Source organism: Anser cygnoides, chromosome 7 (assembly GCF_040182565.1).
Source record: "Anser cygnoides isolate HZ-2024a breed goose chromosome 7, Taihu_goose_T2T_genome, whole genome shotgun sequence".
NCBI lineage: Eukaryota > Metazoa > Chordata > Aves > Anseriformes > Anatidae > Anser > Anser cygnoides.
In genome coordinates this window covers 14,573,078-14,590,911 of record NC_089879.1, presented here as the reverse complement: position 1 = coordinate 14,590,911, position 17,834 = coordinate 14,573,078, and the positions used below count along the sequence as shown (strand labels likewise).

Genomic DNA, 17,834 nt, shown 5'->3' with positions numbered 1-17,834 from the left:
TCTTGCACTGCTCTATAAATAGAAAGCTCGGAAGACAAACCTCGATTTCACTAAATCCAAAATCATCAGTTCTCATCCAGTGCACAAGTCAGACGGGTTAGGAAAACAAATGGATCAGGGTGAGACCTCTGCTGCGAGTGCCTCAAATAATGATCGGTTCTTTATATAGAGCATTTATCTATGAAGACCAGCCACGGTGGATTAAAAGAGCATTATCTGGGAACAGGCAGATGCGATGCAGTGCATCGTACTGTCGTCTGCCATCTCTTGTTGGCCCAGCTGTGGTCACTGGCTGCGTCTGTATGGAGGTGGGGAGGGTCTTTCCCTCACCGAGACATTAAGGCTTTGTGGCTCCGGCTGATTTTGCTGCCCGGTGTTGGTCTTGCAGATTAGTTGTGCCCCGCTATTTTGCCTACCGCAAGCACCAACGCAGCAGAGACTGAGAGTGTCTGCTTTGGAGTACACTGCTGATCTGACAAAGTGCCAAACTGAATTTGCCTCCCATCCGCTTCCTCACTAGTCCGTGGCGCCTCTGACAGAGCAAGCCATCTGTGTTACAGCCTTTTTATCTGAGCTCGGGGAGGGGAGCGAAGCAGAGCTATCGTATTGCCTGCAGCCTGATATTTCTGAAGCAGTTTAGGTTACCTATTGCATGGAAACTTAGCCCTTGCTGTTTAGCCCGTAAAGGAAGCAGGTAACAGTATTTGGGGAAATTCTGGGTGCTAAGGGTGCCTCCGATTCGTGACTTTCGAAGGAAACCTTTGCTTGTGTATTGTCAGTTACTCAGTTGAAAGAGTTTGCTCAGTGTGGAACGATGCTGCTGTGGAACCCTACTAAGACCCCATCTGCTAAGAGCTTGTATTGATTTGCGTCTTAGTTTATAAAAGCCTTCAATTCTCCTTGTGTAAATGCCATAAATAATGCAGGTGTACTAGATGAAATGTGCTGTAGGAACATCCCAGAAATCATTCTGGTCTGTGTTGAACTGAGCTAATCTAATCACGGTTAGGAGTTTCTCAATAGCTGTGAAGCAAAAAGTATATTGTCTTATTCTATCTTAATGTATTAGTCAATACACAGGAGTGGGAAGGTAGGTATTTGAAAGCAGTAATCAACTTTATAAAGCAAGAGTTTTTAATGTTAAAATATTACAAAACTTCATCTGAAACTAGTTGTAAATCATATATATACACACAGTGGAAGTAGAGTAAAATCCAGTCTTGAGCCTGTGATTTATCTGCATAATCCTCACATTTGTATGCCTCTTTGTCAGAAGGACTGCGGTGCTTCAGAGGCTATATGTATATATACTAAATAAATCATTTTGTCCACTCACAGCAAACAGCCATTTTGTGCTAGCAACATTGCAGAATACATTTTAGTAGGGGACATTGATGAATAATTTGTCCTTTTGAGATTCCATGGGCTTTAGGGCACCAAAATGTATTTCGGGTTGGACTAGGTCCAGATCTGTATGAGAACTCATTGGCAGTCTTGTAGAAAGTATATGGGAGTTTTAGAGGTGACCCGTTTATAGAAATTTAATTGGATTTTTGCTCTATTTTGTTATGTGTAAAGAAAGCAAAAAGGCAGGGAGATGTGGTATTTGTTAGACTAAGGTTTTTTATTTTTTCTTGTTCTATTAGAAATGTATAGCATACCACGACTGTGGAAAGATGATTTTTCTTCTGAGTGTTCTGTGGTCATGGGATCTTGGGTTCCTCTCTGCATTGGAGAGACCAACTGACTGACAGTGGTTCCTGCAGAGGAGATGAATGCATTTGCATGCTCATCAATTCATTCTAATCAATGTTTCCCTGGCAGTTACTTGATGTTAGTTACCACAGTTGCAAAATGAAGAATGTGTTTACGTGCTATGAGCATTGTTAATTGAGGAAACATGGCTACATCCTATTTCCAGAGCTGAGACTTATTTTCCTGTCGTTTTTTTGCACTTGATGGCCCCAAACCTGCTGATGTGATCAAATGGTACACTGCAGGCTACAGTTACAAGTTAATTTCAGAACTCGCTAGATCTGCTTCAAATTGTAGCACGAGGCACTTTGTCCCGGCTAAAGCAGGCAAACCCTATGAACTAGGCTGTGCTTTGGCAGACAGTCTTTTAGGAATTAGGGGTCGTAGGTCAGCATTCATTACCAAAAGAACTGCAGTCATCCAAAGGAACTTTGAGAGCTCTTGAACATCAGCACAGGGTGGAACAGAAGTCAGATTGCTGCTGGCCAGGCTTGGCTTGAGATTTTCTCCATTGGTTCACCAAGTGTTGTTTGCCAACGTCCATGCATTCTAGCTCAGCTACACACCTAGCAAACTTGGGAGAGTAAGGTCAAGAGGAATTTAAGAACCTTTGTGTGTTAGTTTTATACCAAAGACTATTGAAGTTATGGAATCTCACAGTAATTCTTTTGGTGCCAGCAGTGTGCATCAATAACAGTGCTGCAGATTCCAAGAATAAGTGATGTGACAACGCACTTATCATGGAGCATCACCAGAAGGGAAGGAAGGATGTCAAGGATGAGCTTTCTATAGGTGACCAGTATGAAGTATACTGCTACATGGTATGTTTTCCAGTGATCAGGAAGGACATGTGAATTTCTGATACATTTTGCAGTTACCGGAAGGCAGGCAGAAGGTTAAATCAAGAAGTGGATGAGGCAGAGTGATATGATTGCTTTTTAATATATGAGGCAGTGCAGTTCACCAAAAAAAAAAAAAATCATGTTCTTGCCTGCCAAAGAGGGACTGTATCTTAAGAAGCAGTGACTTAAGAAGCATTGACTGTCAGCTTTACTGTAGATCTCTCATGAAATGTTCAGCTAAAAAGGTTTATTTGATTCTTGAATTATTAGCAGGAATGGGAAAATGACTTTTACAATCATATACTTTTTGCAGGTTTAGCTGGTGTCTTTCAAAAAGCGTATTGAAAAATTGGAGAAAGGACAGAGAAGACTTGATTGTCTGAGAGGCTAGTAAAAGTGCTTTTGAGTTTTCAGCATCTTAAATTTTAAAAGAAAAGTTGAGATATTGTCCTCACAGTGCTCAAGCATCTTTGAGAAGGCAAAATGACAAAACAGAACTCGAGGCTAGATGCTGAAACCAAACTGAAACTACAAATTAGGTACCCATTTTTGATAGGTAATTAACCATTGTAGTAAACTATAGAATTGATTTAGTTCTTTTGCCCTCTTTGTATATGAACAGGATACCTTTGTGGAAGATGCTCTAACTAGCTACTGGTACGAGACTACACAGTGCAAGGGTAATGTAAAATGCAACATCCAGTTGCAACAGTGATATACAGAAGTTCAGATAAGCTGTTCTAGTGACTTGTAGTTACATGAATCAGCTAAAGACTCAAAGATCTCATTTTGCATTTAAAACTTAAATTCATTCTTGATTCCTGTGCTTCGGGCTTGTATTTTTGCATTGAGGCAATTGCTTGTGTACATCAGCCTTAGACCTCCTGAAATTTATCAGTGCAGCGGTTAAACAGAAGGGCTGCTCTGAGATTTATTTTGTGGGGGTTGTTGCCTGTAAGAGGATTGGACAGGAGAGATTCAAGATAATGACAGTGGGCTGCAACCTTCGTATTTTTTCTGTAGCCTGCAGTCATAGTGATGGCCATACTCAGTACGTATGGGCCAGGGTGGATGAGTTATGCCGCAAAGCAGTGCGGAGAAATCACTGACTGGCTTGACTCACACTCAAAATGTCACATTTGTCATTTGTATTTTCAGCCATACATGTTTCAGTTTTTATATGGGAGCTGGAATTTTCCCCATTGTGTTTTAGAATGGCAACAGCTTTATAATAAGTTGTAATGGCAAAGGAAAGCTTGAGTGCTTCAGAGTCTATTTTTTAGTCTATTACTTGTTTAAAAAAATGTTTTTCTTCCTGAATGAGTTTTCCTCAGCCTTCCATGTTGTGGAACTGATGGACAGGAACAGTCAATCCATGCTGGGATATGGCTTCGAACTTAGAGAATTAAATATGATGTTTATTTCAGTCTCTACTGTGGTAGCTACCATCAAGTACATACGGTGTAAGTGTTATTATAGTGTTATTTTAGTACTGGTGTCCAACACTGGTCTTGAGGATGCTGGGGGGTCTTTAGGTCAAGAAACCCTTTGCCATAAGAGGTGCTGCTTGTCAGCTTCTAGGGTCTGGCAGCCTGCCTGTCCAAAGATGTCTTTGTCTCCATGCTTGCAGGCACTCTGCAATTTTAATACAAGCAGCACTTCCTATAGCAAACCTTTACATGTAAAGGTAGGGCAGGAACCGAAGCTTAGTGGTGCCCACTGTCAGGAAAACGTCAGCTGAGCAGGATTCAGCCCCAGCAGAGTGGGCTGTGCTGAATCATAGCTCCTGCTGGAGCTGGAGCAGAAGAAGATCTTTAATGGTTAACCGTCTGCCTTGAGTTTCCGTGAAATGGCTAAAACCACTTTAAAGTGATGGTATGATTGATGGTATGTTGAAAGCTGTTTAATGAAACTGGGAAGGCAGTCGATACTTGACGTAGCTCTATTACTGGATCTTGAAGAGCTGGTTTGAGGAAGGGTCTAAAAGCTCAGCACAGCCTGTTTCGGAGCTCATGTTAGCTGCCCTAAACGTGTAAGTGAAAAGAATCTGTAGGAGCTACGGGTCAATCTTTGCTCTTGTCATGCTGCCTCTTAATTCTGCCTGTTGAATAATGGCAGAGGTGTTTTGAGTGCAGTAAGGCATTAAGGTTTGCCATCACTACTCACGTTGAGCGCTGTTTACTCCTGCTCTCCTGGGTTCTTTGTTCTTCTGCTGGCTCTTCCTGCTCGTCACTGTGCAGAAAGAAGACTTAGAGGTTGCCTGAATATTAATTTTTTAAGCTCTCTGAGAACTGTGAGAAGTAAAGGTCATGGATAGTATATTGGCTTCCATTAAAGCAGAATGGCGAACATGCTGAGGAATGGATGGGCATGTCAGCCTAGGGTAATGTACCCTAAGCTTGGTCCTGATGTCAGCACTTCTGGCCTCCTGCTGATGCCTACATTTTGTACAGAGCGGTTGTACATCTCCTCTGAATGCAGGGATGCAGCACCTGAAGGCTACACATCTGTGCATCTTGACCTGAGCTTCCTGCTACGTGGCAAGAGGAAACCTGCTGGAAAGCAGGGGTGAACTGTTAGTCTTGAGGACCTACTGGGTATGCTGTGTGTATAGATGCACTCTGCAATGAAATACTTTGTGCAGGAGCCACGGGGTTTATATTAGATTGGAAAGAACTTGGAAGTAATCATTTTTTCCAGTGGAAGTTGAAAACAAAATACTTTGCAATATTTGCCAGTTCCTATTTTGAAATATCCTCACCTCATTTTTTAATTGTTGGATGCTTTCAACATGAACACTTGGTTTTTCACAGTTTCCCCCTCCCCCAAAGTCTTGTATGCCAAAGTTGGGCTGAAATCTTGAATTTTGTCCAAATGAAGTGTTTGATCAATTCAAATTAAAGAGAAATATTAAATTTTCGTGGAGGTTAAAGATCATAGAGTGTCATTTGAAACAAAGTCAGATTTCTAAATTTTGAAATCCTTTCGAAGAAAGCGCTTTTCAACTCTGTTCTAATTTTGATCATCTTTCTTGCTGAGTATCACAATATGCCTTGTCTGTAAAGCCAAATATAGATCTGCCCTTTAGAAAGCATTCGATTTTTTTTCTTTTTCAGTTTGTTTTTGGTGGTTTTTTTTGAGACACATATATGCAGTTTTCTCTTTTTCATATAGCACGTTGCCAAGCCTTGGCTCTCTCAAACTGGTAAGTGTCGTTGCTCATTAGCATCAAATGCCACAGCCCATATCACTTTTGCAGTGTTGCTCAGCTAGCACGTGTTGGCTGTTAAAGCAGCAATTAATCCCTTTGGTATCGAATGGGTTCTGTAATCACCTGACCTGGTATTTAAAATAATAACCAAAGTTCTCTAATGATTTGCATGGCTTAATAGGAGTCTTGCTACAGACAAGGAAATTTTGCCATGCAAGCTAACTTGCATAGCTCTGGGGAGCTGGTGCCAAGGATTGCTTTCAAAATGCAGTCAGGAAAAGGGTGACTTAAGCAACTGCAGCGTGGGTGAAGGGAAAATGGGGTTTGGTGGATGAACGGTAGGCAGCCTGATTGTTTCATGTTGCACCAACAGGCTTTCTGGAGCAAGCTTGACTAGTATTTTTGGAGAAAGGTCTTATGCAGCATTTTACCTGGCAGTGCTGTATCAGTTACGTTAGAGCAGCGTTTGACCTAGGTTAAGTTGTCAGAAATTTCTGAGCGTGTTCCCCTCAATAATACGTAATTATGCACATACTGATAATGAATGCAAGCCAAGGCAGTTGAAATTGTGCAGATTTTTTCCCTTCTAAATGTGGGTGAATCCGCCATATCCGTCACAGAAATGTACAGTAACTCTTGGTGGTATTTAGCTGTGTAATAATGACCTGTATGTGTATGGAACCTTTTGTATGATATGCCGACTCTTCTGTATTTCCCAAAATGCTTAATTTGAGGAACTTTCCCTTGTTATCGTATGGCAAACATGCTGGTGTTTGACAAATATTTCTAGTGCTGAGATAATATTGCTAAAGCTAATTCACAAGCAACACAAGGAACGAGATCTAGCCCCATATACGAAGAGACAAGGATGGTGAGGTGGAGTAGGAGGAATAGGAGGACGTTTGCTACAGTGGGTGGACCAGGAGAGTGTCACCTGCAATCTTTGAATGCAAGAGCTAACAGAAATTAAGGAAATATTAAGTAACTTAATACCAGTATTCAGCTCTGCATTTTTGCCAGTGCAAGTGTAACAGTAAAGCTGCAATTCAAGATTCCAACAGCCTTTTCATGCTATGAAGGTTTAGGTGTTTGGGGCTATTCTGAATCGGAGAGAACGTATAGAAACTAATGCGACCAAGTGCAGTGACTTCCTTTTTGGTGTTATTTTGCAAATAGGCAGATCCTATTTGTCTCCTTACATCAGTTTTGCTTGGTTTTCCTTGAGGGTAACTTCTTTTCACGTGGCCTCAATTTGGCTGCTGAACCTGAGGAATTGTGTGGTCCTCTCCATCTGCTGAGTGCGTACAGACCTTGTCAGGTACAACCGAACACATGGATGCTCCGTGTTTAAAAAAGAAAAGGAAGGGAGGTGATAAAACACATTCGGGGTTGCACTACTCAGAGGTTGGCCCAAGGTCTGGAAGGTGTAATTGGTGATGCTGGTTTAAGAGTTGTGGAGCTTCACACAGAAAGTAGCTTGAGCTATCTGAAGTTAGTGTCCTGTTAGAACTGAGGTACCTCCCAGTGTGTGGCTGTATATTAGCTATTACAGAGAAAAAGCAAAGCAAACCTTCAGCTCTTTTCGCAAAGAGAAGTCCAGGTCTCATTTCTGCTTGCAGATCCTGTACCACCTGTTTGATATCACATGTAACAGATGAAAAAACATGTGCCTTATTTTTTTTTTGTATTATGTTTTCTTACGAGCCTTGAAGAACGCTTTAAAACTTTTAAAGCACAAAAGGTATCGTAACAGAATACTGTAGGAGTTTGGACTTCTACTTGTTTGATAGGGAAGCATCAATGATTAACTTTGAAGCACTTGGTACTCCATTGCTTTTTAGCTTGAAGAACCATTTCTAAATAGAAATTGCACTCCTGGCCTTGCCTTTAGCAACACCCGTACAAAGAACAGAGCAGAAAAAATAAATGTAGGTGTAAATTACAAAACGAAAGCTTTGAGGGAACAGTGAGCATGGGTATACATGTCAGGTGTGATGGTGGGTGAGCAGTGTTTGGGAATTTGACAAGAAAATCATCCTCTCCTCCTTTGTGCAGCACAGGAGATTATGTTCCCAAAGCATGCTAGTCTTGTCCTTCAGCTGCCAATTCAGCTGAATATTTTTTGTCAATGTTGGACTGATGTTTGGGGCAGGATAAGGATGTGCACCAAAAAAAAGGTAAGTCATTTTCCACTGCGGTCACAATGGATTTAATAAGACCCACCCACCTCTCATCAGTAGGTCAGCTGGTAACTTGTTCAGCAGTAATAATTCACTTGCTTCTAATTGTCACCCCTTAAATATTGAGAGTAGGTTTGTGAGGTCTGCTGAGGTTGGGATGGAGGAAACTTGGGCTTTCAGGGAAACAAATCTAGTTAAGGGAATTAATAGGAAAAAGGATGGGTGCACATGAGATAAAGTAAAAGAGTTAAATATCTATGATGGGTTGCTCTCCACTGGTCCATAAACCAGATATCCTGTCTTAGGAAAACAGAATCTTAGTCAACTACAGATTCTCTAGGCTTTCAGACATGAAATAAATACCATAACAAGAGTATCATTCATTCAGCTGTAGTCGTATCTGGCTCTATGGTTTTCTGTGATGCCGAAAAACAATTTGTTCCTGTCCTGAGTGACATGTAATAACATCTTATTGAGGATGTTATATTTGCTCTGAGGTAGTCATCAGAGTCCATGATTTGGTCTTGGTCCTGGATTTTCCACAGGCAAGGAGGAGAGGCATTGCTGTAGCTGCTCCCATCAGGTGTTTCTCAGCAAATGTGATTCTCATTTGCATGTGCCTGGTGAGAAAATACTGGGAGGTTTACAGCATCTTGTGTTTTCAGAGGAATGGATCGTAAATTACGGGTTTCGGTCTGTGTGGTAGCAGGTAGTGTCTGAGTGGTTAAGGTTGTGAACTCTGTTTAGATTATTATATGGCTGTGCAGGTGCAGTGGTAGTGACACTGTAATTAAGTTAATTAAATATCATTGCGGAACTCAACTTCATTTTCTTTGTGATGTAGGCTTGACTGTAGCTGATTCTTGCTTAGGCAATGTTCCTCTTTGCCTCGCTGTGTTTTGATATCCCAGCTACTTCACAACTAGATTGCATTGTCCTAGCCTGTTATTCAATCCAGACAAACAGTGATGCTTCAGTGCCTTCCTTCCCCTCTGGGACTTCTGTCGCAGGCACGGTTTTTACGGTGAGTCAGTAGAATAAAGTTATGTGACCTAAAGAGAGATTTCTGTCTTGTTTCCAGTGTGCAAACAGGGTGTGCAGGGCCAGCTGCAATACCAACAGGCTTGCACCTGACACGATGGGGTAGTAAGGGTCATTTCCACATTGTCTAGATAATATGAGGCTGATGGCGAGTGTTCACTAAGTTAATTAGACTAGCAGCTATACCCATTGCCTTTCTCAGAGAGCTTCAAAAGGTCCCAGTGGGACGATTTATAAACTCCTGGAATTTCACTGTTTGCTATGTTTGGAAGGCAGTGCACACAGTCCACATGGTGTTCGGCACGAAACTCAGCATCCAGTAAGCCAGGTTTTCTGCTCTCCTTAAAGTTAAGCACCCTGTGATAAAATAGTAATTAAGTTACTAATGGACATAAAACTGAAATATTTTAAGTTGCTTTTATCCCACTTGAGGTTCTGTAATGTATTGTGTCTCGGGAGGCTTGGATGGAATCTGTAATGTGAATTATTAACCAACGAGTAGATGCTGACCCACTTATAGTGGTGGTTGAGAATAAATATTTGCCAAAAGTTCTTTCCTTGTGGTCCTCGCCAGAGAACGTGGCTCTGCGAATCTGTCTGATAAATCACTGTGAAAATCACCCTTCTTTTTTTCTTTTCACCTTCTGGACTGATTTTTTTTCTACCTTCTGGTCTGAAGTGTTTCTTCATATCTTGTCCTGGACTTAACCGTTTCTTCATTTTTTCATATCTTGTTCTCTGTTTTGGAGAGCAGGTTGCATTATACAGGAGGGAATTATGGCTGAAGGGCTCTACATGGTATTGAGATGTTATTTTTCATTGCTCTAAAACAGCTAGCTACTACAGATTATTGCATTGTTTACGTCAAAGGCTGCTTAAATACTAAGACCAACCACTTACTCGGTTCATGGACTGTATTTTCTGCTTGCTTGGCACATCTGAGGAATTTTGTCTGAACAAATGGATATATATAATGAGATATGAGGACTGGGGGACGTGCTGCAGAAAAGGTTGATTAGAATCTGAAAAAGGCACTTCTATATTAATATTATTTGTTATGAATTTATGCAGATACTGAGGCAGGACCAGAGCCCTAGGGAAGAAGGCACCTTCTAAAAGCATATATCGAGAAGCTCTCTTTAGAAAGCTTCTTATTTTAGAATTTGTTCGAAAATTCAGAATTGGTAAGACAACTGTGGAAGAATAGACATTGTGCTGTTTATGCTTAAACATCCCATACAGTGGCAAGCAATCCAGCCTGGCGTGGGCAGCTCTCACATCTTGACCATGCTGCTAGACTGTGTCAGTGCCCAGCAGCCTAAGACCAGAGGACTGTTTTTATGATTCTGAAGTTTCTGTATTCTGTCAAACAGCACCAGTTCTGCTCATAGGGGTGAGCAGGTGCAAGCTGAGTTCTGCTCTTGGGAATTCAGGAGTAATGGGGGATTAGTTTTTAATGCCTTTACTTTGGTCAAAGTAAGAAATCACCGTGGTCTCATCACTGGTAGCCAGTTGTTTCAGAGCAACGAAATGTGTCATACTGTGTCATTTGATTTCTCTTATAAATGATACGATCAAGACAAATTTATTGCTTACCAAGTCATAGCTTTGTTGTAGAAGACCAGTCAGTGACAGAGCAGCAGAGGGGTGGGAGCACAGATCCGGTTAGTGCCCTGTACTTCAGTGGACACTTTTTCACTCCCAATTTGTAGGCAGTATTTTCTACTTTGTCATTCCTATGAACTAGCAGTGCCATTGGTTATGTATACTTAGGAATTCTGATGCCTGCTTATTTGGAAAAGGGAACAGAAATGCATCAAGGCTATGATTGAGCTGTGAGTACACCTGGGAGAGTCTTGCAAGAATGATTCCAGCAGTGCGCTTTCTGCAGAAATAGGACTTGATAAATTCCCTGAGTTGTGTTTCCTAGTGAGGCACCACAACCATCCCAAAAGAGTTATCTGCTCACCCATGAAGACTTCCTTAGAAAAGAAGCCAAAGCAGAAGTGGTTTAAGCATGAGGGTGGAGGTATTTGGTTTGCTTGGCTTAAATGCATGGGTGTGAACTGTAAGAAGAGGAAGTCAGCACGTCCTGCTCTAAGGATATCAGGTTAGTATCCAGCAAGCAGTGGAAAGATGCACCGCAGAGCTGCATGCGGGGTCAAAAAGCACATCCTCTACTTCTTTCCTTGCAGAACAGGGCTTGGTAAAACAATGCAGGGAACTGGTAGAAGCTCAGCTGGCAAGTGTGCACTCTTGAGTCCCCTCCTTATTAAATAAATAGACCATGCATCTCCCTCTACCACGGAGCCTGTCATCACAATCAATAGGTTGCAGTATGGCAGAATTGAATAGGTGTAGTGGGCTTATTCTTGCTGTGAAATTACAGAAGTGCTGACTCAAATGTTTTCTGTAAACTGTAAAGTAACTGCTTTTGACTAAAATATTCTTTTTGTCTTGGATTCTTCCCCACGGTTTGTTACTGTGTCTGGAAGATGCCTCCCCCTGTGAGTTGTGGACTTTCAGCTTAATGTCAGTACTCATTAAAGTGTAGGAGCAGAAGAAATTTAACAGACTGGAGTTAAACTGCAGCAGTTGGAAGAACTTAGTGAACCATTCCAGGGGGTTTGCTTGGGTTTAATTGGTGCACACAGCTTACGTATGGCAGGTATGTGTACTTTATAGCGATGCCTCATGGACACATGATAAAATAATGTAAGCCGTCTCACCTCCTGCCAGGTGGAGCTATACGTACCGAGTAACTCAATCTAATTGTTGCAGGCACTGAACAGATGGGGTTTTTACTGCCTTGGGTGCTGGGAGTGCATGAGAGAGCAGTGCCAGCAGGATCCTTGCCCCAAACAGCAGCTTGCTGAGCTGTAGCTCGCTGCAGGAAGGCAGGCTTGTGGCTGGGAGATGTTGCACAGGTCTCCGGCAACTGTGGTCTCGATGGCATGAACGGGGCAAGAGGATAAGGGGTTGCTTCGTTTTGGTCTCTGGGTGTAATTTACTTGCTGCCTTGTGCCTGAGCAGTTTGCAGCATATTGCATAGTAAAACACTGAGCCCTTGTCATCTTATGGGGGTGATTGGTCATACATTTCATACAGGGAGAAGCTAAGGCACGTAAGAGGGTGAGGAATCTGTCTTTGCAAGTCTGAAAGAAATTGTTGTTTCTTGATTCCTGTTCCTGAACAATAACCACTGTATCTTGGGTCTCCCTTTTGTAGTGAAGCAGCTTGATAAAGTGGAGTGTTATGGAAGACTGTTATGCCCCTTCCTGCTTCTGCCTCTTCCCAGCCCTCATCGTGGTGGTATGAGCTTAGTGCACGCTGGAGTTTTTGTCCATCTCAGAAGCAGTCAGTTTTTATTGCAGAGGACAAGTTAACTGGCTGCCTTTGCCCTGCATTCTGCTTTCTTGCCCCGTGCACTGTGCTGCCGTGAGCCTTCGGTTGAGAAGACAGATGGGTGTAAATGGATATAAAATCATCCTTGATTTCTTGTGAATTCTAAATACCACCTAAGTGTTGTTTCTTCTCTTTTCCACTGTAACAGGATGCAGGAAGAAATGAGCTTATGGTGCTACCTTTCTTGTACAAGAAACATCTAGGTGTACATTCAGGTGTACACAAGAATGCTTTATGACAGGCTCTGCATACTGGGCCAGCAAAGCAGGAGCAAAGACCAGGTTCGTGCAGTGAATGAAAGCTCAGCACTTCCATCTCCAAAATGAGCTTTGCAACCTTCCTGTTCCTCCCTTAGCCTACTTTCCAGCACCTCTCGGGTGCTTAATTTCACTGCTCAGGACGACAGGACAGCGTTGTCTTGTGGGACTCTGGAAATGTAGCTGCCGTCAAGCAGGAGTGGGTATTAGACAGCTCATCTGCAATAGCTTGATGGGGAGAGTTTGGAGGTCAGAGAAGACGTGCAGAAGCACTGCCTGCCTGAGCATAGTGATTTTGCTTTCCCTGCACATTGGACCCAGACCAGCTTGTCACGAGGTGAAGGCGGGCAGGGTGCTGTTGCTTGCCACTGTGGGTGCACATGGACTTGAAGGTGCTTGGAGTTGGGGACCAGTGGCTTAGTGGTGCTGGTGTGCTTTTGCTTCGTACGTGTGTTGTTACAACTAGTGGCAAATCAGATTGAGGAATCAATTAAATCTCTTCTTTCCATGCATGTCACATCAGTTTTCACAGGAGCCCATTGCTATCAGCACACACTGCATCTTCACAATTTGTTCCTCAGTGTTTTTACCCTGAGCCCCTCTGAAGGGCAGCACTGGTCGTTTCTGCTTATTGAGGAGTGACACCACCCAGACCAACAATTTTTAATGTTTTACTGGCTGGAGAGCTGCTGTTGCCAGTGCAAAAGCAAGCCCTGTAGGAGTGAAGACAGCGAGGGGTGAGAATGCAGCTCACTAGAGGTATATCTTCTTACACTGTACCTCAGGGTGAGAGCTGCAGTCGGGAATGTCCCCGTTTCTTGAGGAAGAAAAAAAAAAATAAGGCCCACATGATGGTTCCCCCACTTCTCACCTTCCAACCCATCCATTTTTAATGGAGAAAAGGCTAATAGCAGTCAGTTCAAGACTGGCCAATTGTAGCTGCCTCAAGCAGCCGAAGTAGAAGCCTTTGGTTGTCAGAGTTCCGTCATTTGCTGGGGACAGGCTGCCCTGTGATCGGCTGATATTGCTCTGATCATCTCTGTCCTGCAGTCTTTTCACCTCTGCTTTCCTTGATCCTATTTATCTCCTTTTCCCTCTTTGTGCTTCTTCCTTCAGTATTCTTTCTTCTTGTTTTTAAACCTGACTTTATTTCTAAGTGAAATATTTCATGCTCCCCAGTAAAAACTGTGCCATTACGTTTTCTTTGCCACTGCGCTTTTTGCTCTGTTTCTGAGCTTTCCCTCTCCTCTTACATTTGAGACCAGTAGCTCTTTGGAACAGGGGCTTCCTACCAATGTATTTTTTATAGTGACAGTGGGACCCACTTGTACCATCTAATAACGTGATTAATCCAACTAGTGCAAACGAATGATTCATTGGCATTTAGGTTCCGAAATCAGGGCAGAACACGTCATATTTTTTCCTGCAATCCTTCCCTTCTTTCCGAAGAAATAAATGCAGAAAGTAAATACGTAATGTATATATAAATAAATGTAAGTGTCCTATGTTGTACAGCCTTAAAAAAAAAATACAGGTTCATTTGTGTCTCTGCATGCCTTCTGGCACCATGGTATCTAGGTAGCTTGCTCCCTACGAGTTGCATGAAGTGATGAGGATGTGTTTTTGTGAGAGCACTGGCACGGCTGTTGTGCGAACGATTCTCACGGGGAGATCGAGGAATAAAGAAAGTGGAGATCACTTGTGGTCCACCTCAGAGCACTAAGCGTCGACCTCGAGGCAAACCACTGGGTTTTTATGGCTCCTGAACTGTTGTTTCACCTTCTGCCTGTTAAAATTCCTTCCCTTGTCCAGTGACAGTCTCCTCTGCTGCTAGTAGACTGCTGAAGTGTGAGCCTGTCGGAGGAGGCAGTGTTGTTAAAGTGACACCTCTACAGAGCTGCTGAGATTTCTGGTCCCTAGAAACTGATGTCCCAAAAGCCCTTTGAAATTTGTACGACAAATGGCAGCCAGCCCCTCCAGGAGACTTTGCGGTGTGGAAATAAGCGTGTATGCTGGCAAAGACTAGGTGAGGCACTGCAATGTTTTGTCTTTCAGCTGACGTTTTACCATTTCCTTGCTGTTCAGACGTGTTGAAGATGCTTGTGTTCCATGAACGCCAAACAAGGCTTTTCTTTTTTTTCCTTCATGGTCGATACAGAAATCTCAGCGCACAGCCCATCAGAAACCTTTTAGAAGAGCTTTAACCACTCCTTTCCCTCTCCCCAAAGGTACCGTGTACTGGCTGATATCCCAATAATCAAGGCAATCGCGGTATAAAAATAAAACGCTGCCAAGGCTCAGCTGTTACGTGCTGGCGTGTGAACTAATGACAGCAAAGCTGCTGTTCTATTGTCCGTAAGGGGGAGACTGTGCTTAAAAGCTACAGTCCCCCGTTGTTTCCAGGAGCACACGCCTGTGGAGCAGCAGCTTTTGTAAAGTGAAATTCCAGCTGGTTCTCGGCAGCCCAGGGGGCCAGTTGCCTCAGAGTATGCCCCAGGGACAGTGTGGGTTTCAAAAGCCGGAGGAGTAGCGGAGGAGTAGCGGAGGCATATCCGAGTCGTTGGTGCAGAACGGCCCCGTTGCCGCAGGGGCTGCGTAAGGGTGGCATTTCTCGTAGCAGGTGTGAGGAGCTGTGCCGTGCGCGGAGCCTGGCCTCGGTAGGGTGTGCTCGGCAGGGAGAACCTGGCTGCACAGAGCCAGGGCTGGATCCAAGCCCTTCGTGCTCCTCTTCCCCAGGCTGCCTGCAGGTTCGGGAAAACAGCTCTGCAGAAAGTCGCCTTGGGAAGGTGTTCTCAGCGGAGGAGAAACAAATTAAATGGCTCAACTTCTTCCTCTAGTTGCTGAGGAGTTGTCCATTTGCCTTTAGGGAAAAGAGGAAGGAGGCTTGAATTCCTTCTCCCCTTTAATGTCTGTTGATTCTTACTGCGCTGGCAGCTGGCTGCTGGCTTTGCTTTCCCTGGGCGAGTCCCAGCTGTGATTGCAGGTGCCGCTCCGCTAGCTCACATCCGAGCAGGGACTTGGGAGCAGGCGGCCCGTGTTGGAGTGCTTCACAGCAGTTGGATACAAATGAATGCTAAATCTGTTCCCTGGTAAATGTTGGAACCGTGTGAGTGCACTGAACCCCGCCGAGCTGCCAAACCTTCTGTCAAGCCAGAAGTTAAGTTGTTTTAAGTCTGTGTTCCCATTTTTTTTTTCCCAATAGATTGTAGTGTGTCCTGTAGGAGTATAAATATGACTCCAGCCAGGCGTGAAACATGCAACTTGAAAGCCACAGCGTTCACGAGGCTGGGTAATGGAGAGTGTGGTTGTGACTCACAGGAGCTGCTTTTCTTGTCAAACTGAGACAGGAAGAGGCTGGGAACGTCTCTACCTGCCTCTTTGCTCTCCTCTGGAGGGAGGAAGGGTACGGGGAGCTTGGCAGGGGCCCTCCTGGGTTGGTTTTACTGATGTAACTGCCAAGGCTAGCGAGACAACAGAAACCCCCCTGTGCTGAGCATGTCCTGGTGCTGTAGGAGTAGCCATAGGGGGTGTCTGCCCTGTGCATGGACTAGACTTGTGTTGATAATATGTGCGGCTGGGAATGCTGCAAGGAACCTGCACGTTCTGTTGTTGCTTTTATTTTCCCTCCTTTCATCCTCCCCTCCTTATTCCCCCCGCCCATTAATCTTTATCTGTGTATTTGAAGAGGTGAGGATGCGTCCAGGCTGGTTTTCTTTCCACCAGCTCTAAATATCCACCCGGCTCCAACATCACTTACTCCTGAGCTCAGTCACCAGCTCTTAGCTCTGATGAGGTTTTGAGAAAGTAGCTGAAAGCCTTTCTGGCAGGGGGAGGAGTGGGGAGGAGGGAACCCATTAGAGTGCAACAGAGGGAGCTGGAGTGAATTTTCATGCTGATGAACATGAGAGTGAAAGTCCCGACTGCTGCTGCGATGTAATTTGGCCAGGCAAGTGTTCTCCAGGCACCATCAGCACACATCTGTGCTGAGCACTGATGTGGGCTGTTCCCATCACGAGCCTTTACCTCGGCACTGGGTCTCACGAGTAAAGTCCCAGCCAGGCCAGTTGCAAAACCTAGCATGGGAAGGCTTGCAAGTCTTGCCGTTTGTCTTCTCAGATGCACCTGAAAAGCAGAGGGGAGTCTGAGGAAATATTCTTGCTGCAGATGGGTTTATTTATTTTTTTTTCATATTTCACTTTTCGTTTGGATTTCTCACACCTGCCTCTAGATCCACCTGGAAGGGAATTGGGGTGGTACGTTGCTGCAGTCAGAGATACCAGGCAGAGGAGTGGGACTGATCAGCATGCTGCTGCTGTGTTTGGGACACTGGCATGAGTTATTGCTAGTGACCTAAATTGGGACTGAGGTCTGAAGTCACTGTGGTAGTCAAAGTAGTGGCTGCAGTGATGGATGACCACAAGTACGAGCTGACTACAGCGCTTCAAAGCAGAGTGGAAATCAACAGCAAAAAGCCACCAGCTCCAACACTTCAGGCAGTAAGTTTACATAGAGCAAGACTTCAGGCAATGCCAGTTTTGGACAGGATCAAGAGATAAAGTTCCCAAGCAGGATGGGGCAGCAATGTCCGGTTTTGCTGTCTCTTTGCTGGAACTGGGCAGTTTGCAGGCTGGTCCCAGCAGGCAGTGACTCCCCTTGCCAGAGCCACGAGCCCAGCCTTGTATGTGCTGGGACAAACGGACCCAGGCACGGGGCAGTGCCTGCGTTTGCATTTTCCAATGAGCGTGTGACTGAATCAGCACAGGGCTCTCAGTGGGGAGTTTACCTTCAGCGGAGCAAGCAGTATCGTGTGTCGAGGGCTTCTTGGAGGACCGTGGCTCCAAGTGCACTGGCTCAGGTTGACGAGGAGTTTCTGCTGCATCCCTACGCTGTTCCAGAGACCTGTGAAAATTTCCCTTCTTTGTTTCAGAGCCATCATCAATCACTTCAACCCGAAGATAGAGTCTTACGCTGCAGTGAATCACATATCGCAGCTCTCCGAGGATCAGGTAAGCCAGGCGTATGACAACCTCTCTTTTCGCTTTGACCTCTGGAATACAGGTATTTCAGAGTACCTTGTGCTCAGCGGGGCTGATGATGTGCGGTAGCATGGGGGGTGGAGGTAGAACTCTTGTTCCTTGTTCAG

At 44.2% G+C, this 17,834-nt stretch overlaps 1 protein-coding gene across 3 annotated transcripts in view; it reads left to right on the top strand.

Annotated features, from left to right (window-relative positions):
• ARMH3 (armadillo like helical domain containing 3) overlaps positions 1 to 17,834 on the top strand; it is a 120,866-nt gene that overhangs the window by 70,651 nt on the left and 32,381 nt on the right. For 2 of the 3 annotated variants that reach the window (XM_067000268.1, XM_048060432.2), the window contains exon 24: positions 17,619 to 17,697. The exons of the other annotated variant lie outside the window; for it this stretch is intronic. In XM_067000268.1, coding sequence (XP_066856369.1) covers positions 17,619 to 17,697 — 79 coding nt within the window. The remainder of the gene's footprint in view (positions 1 to 17,618; positions 17,698 to 17,834) is intronic. 3 annotated transcript variants of the gene reach the window in all.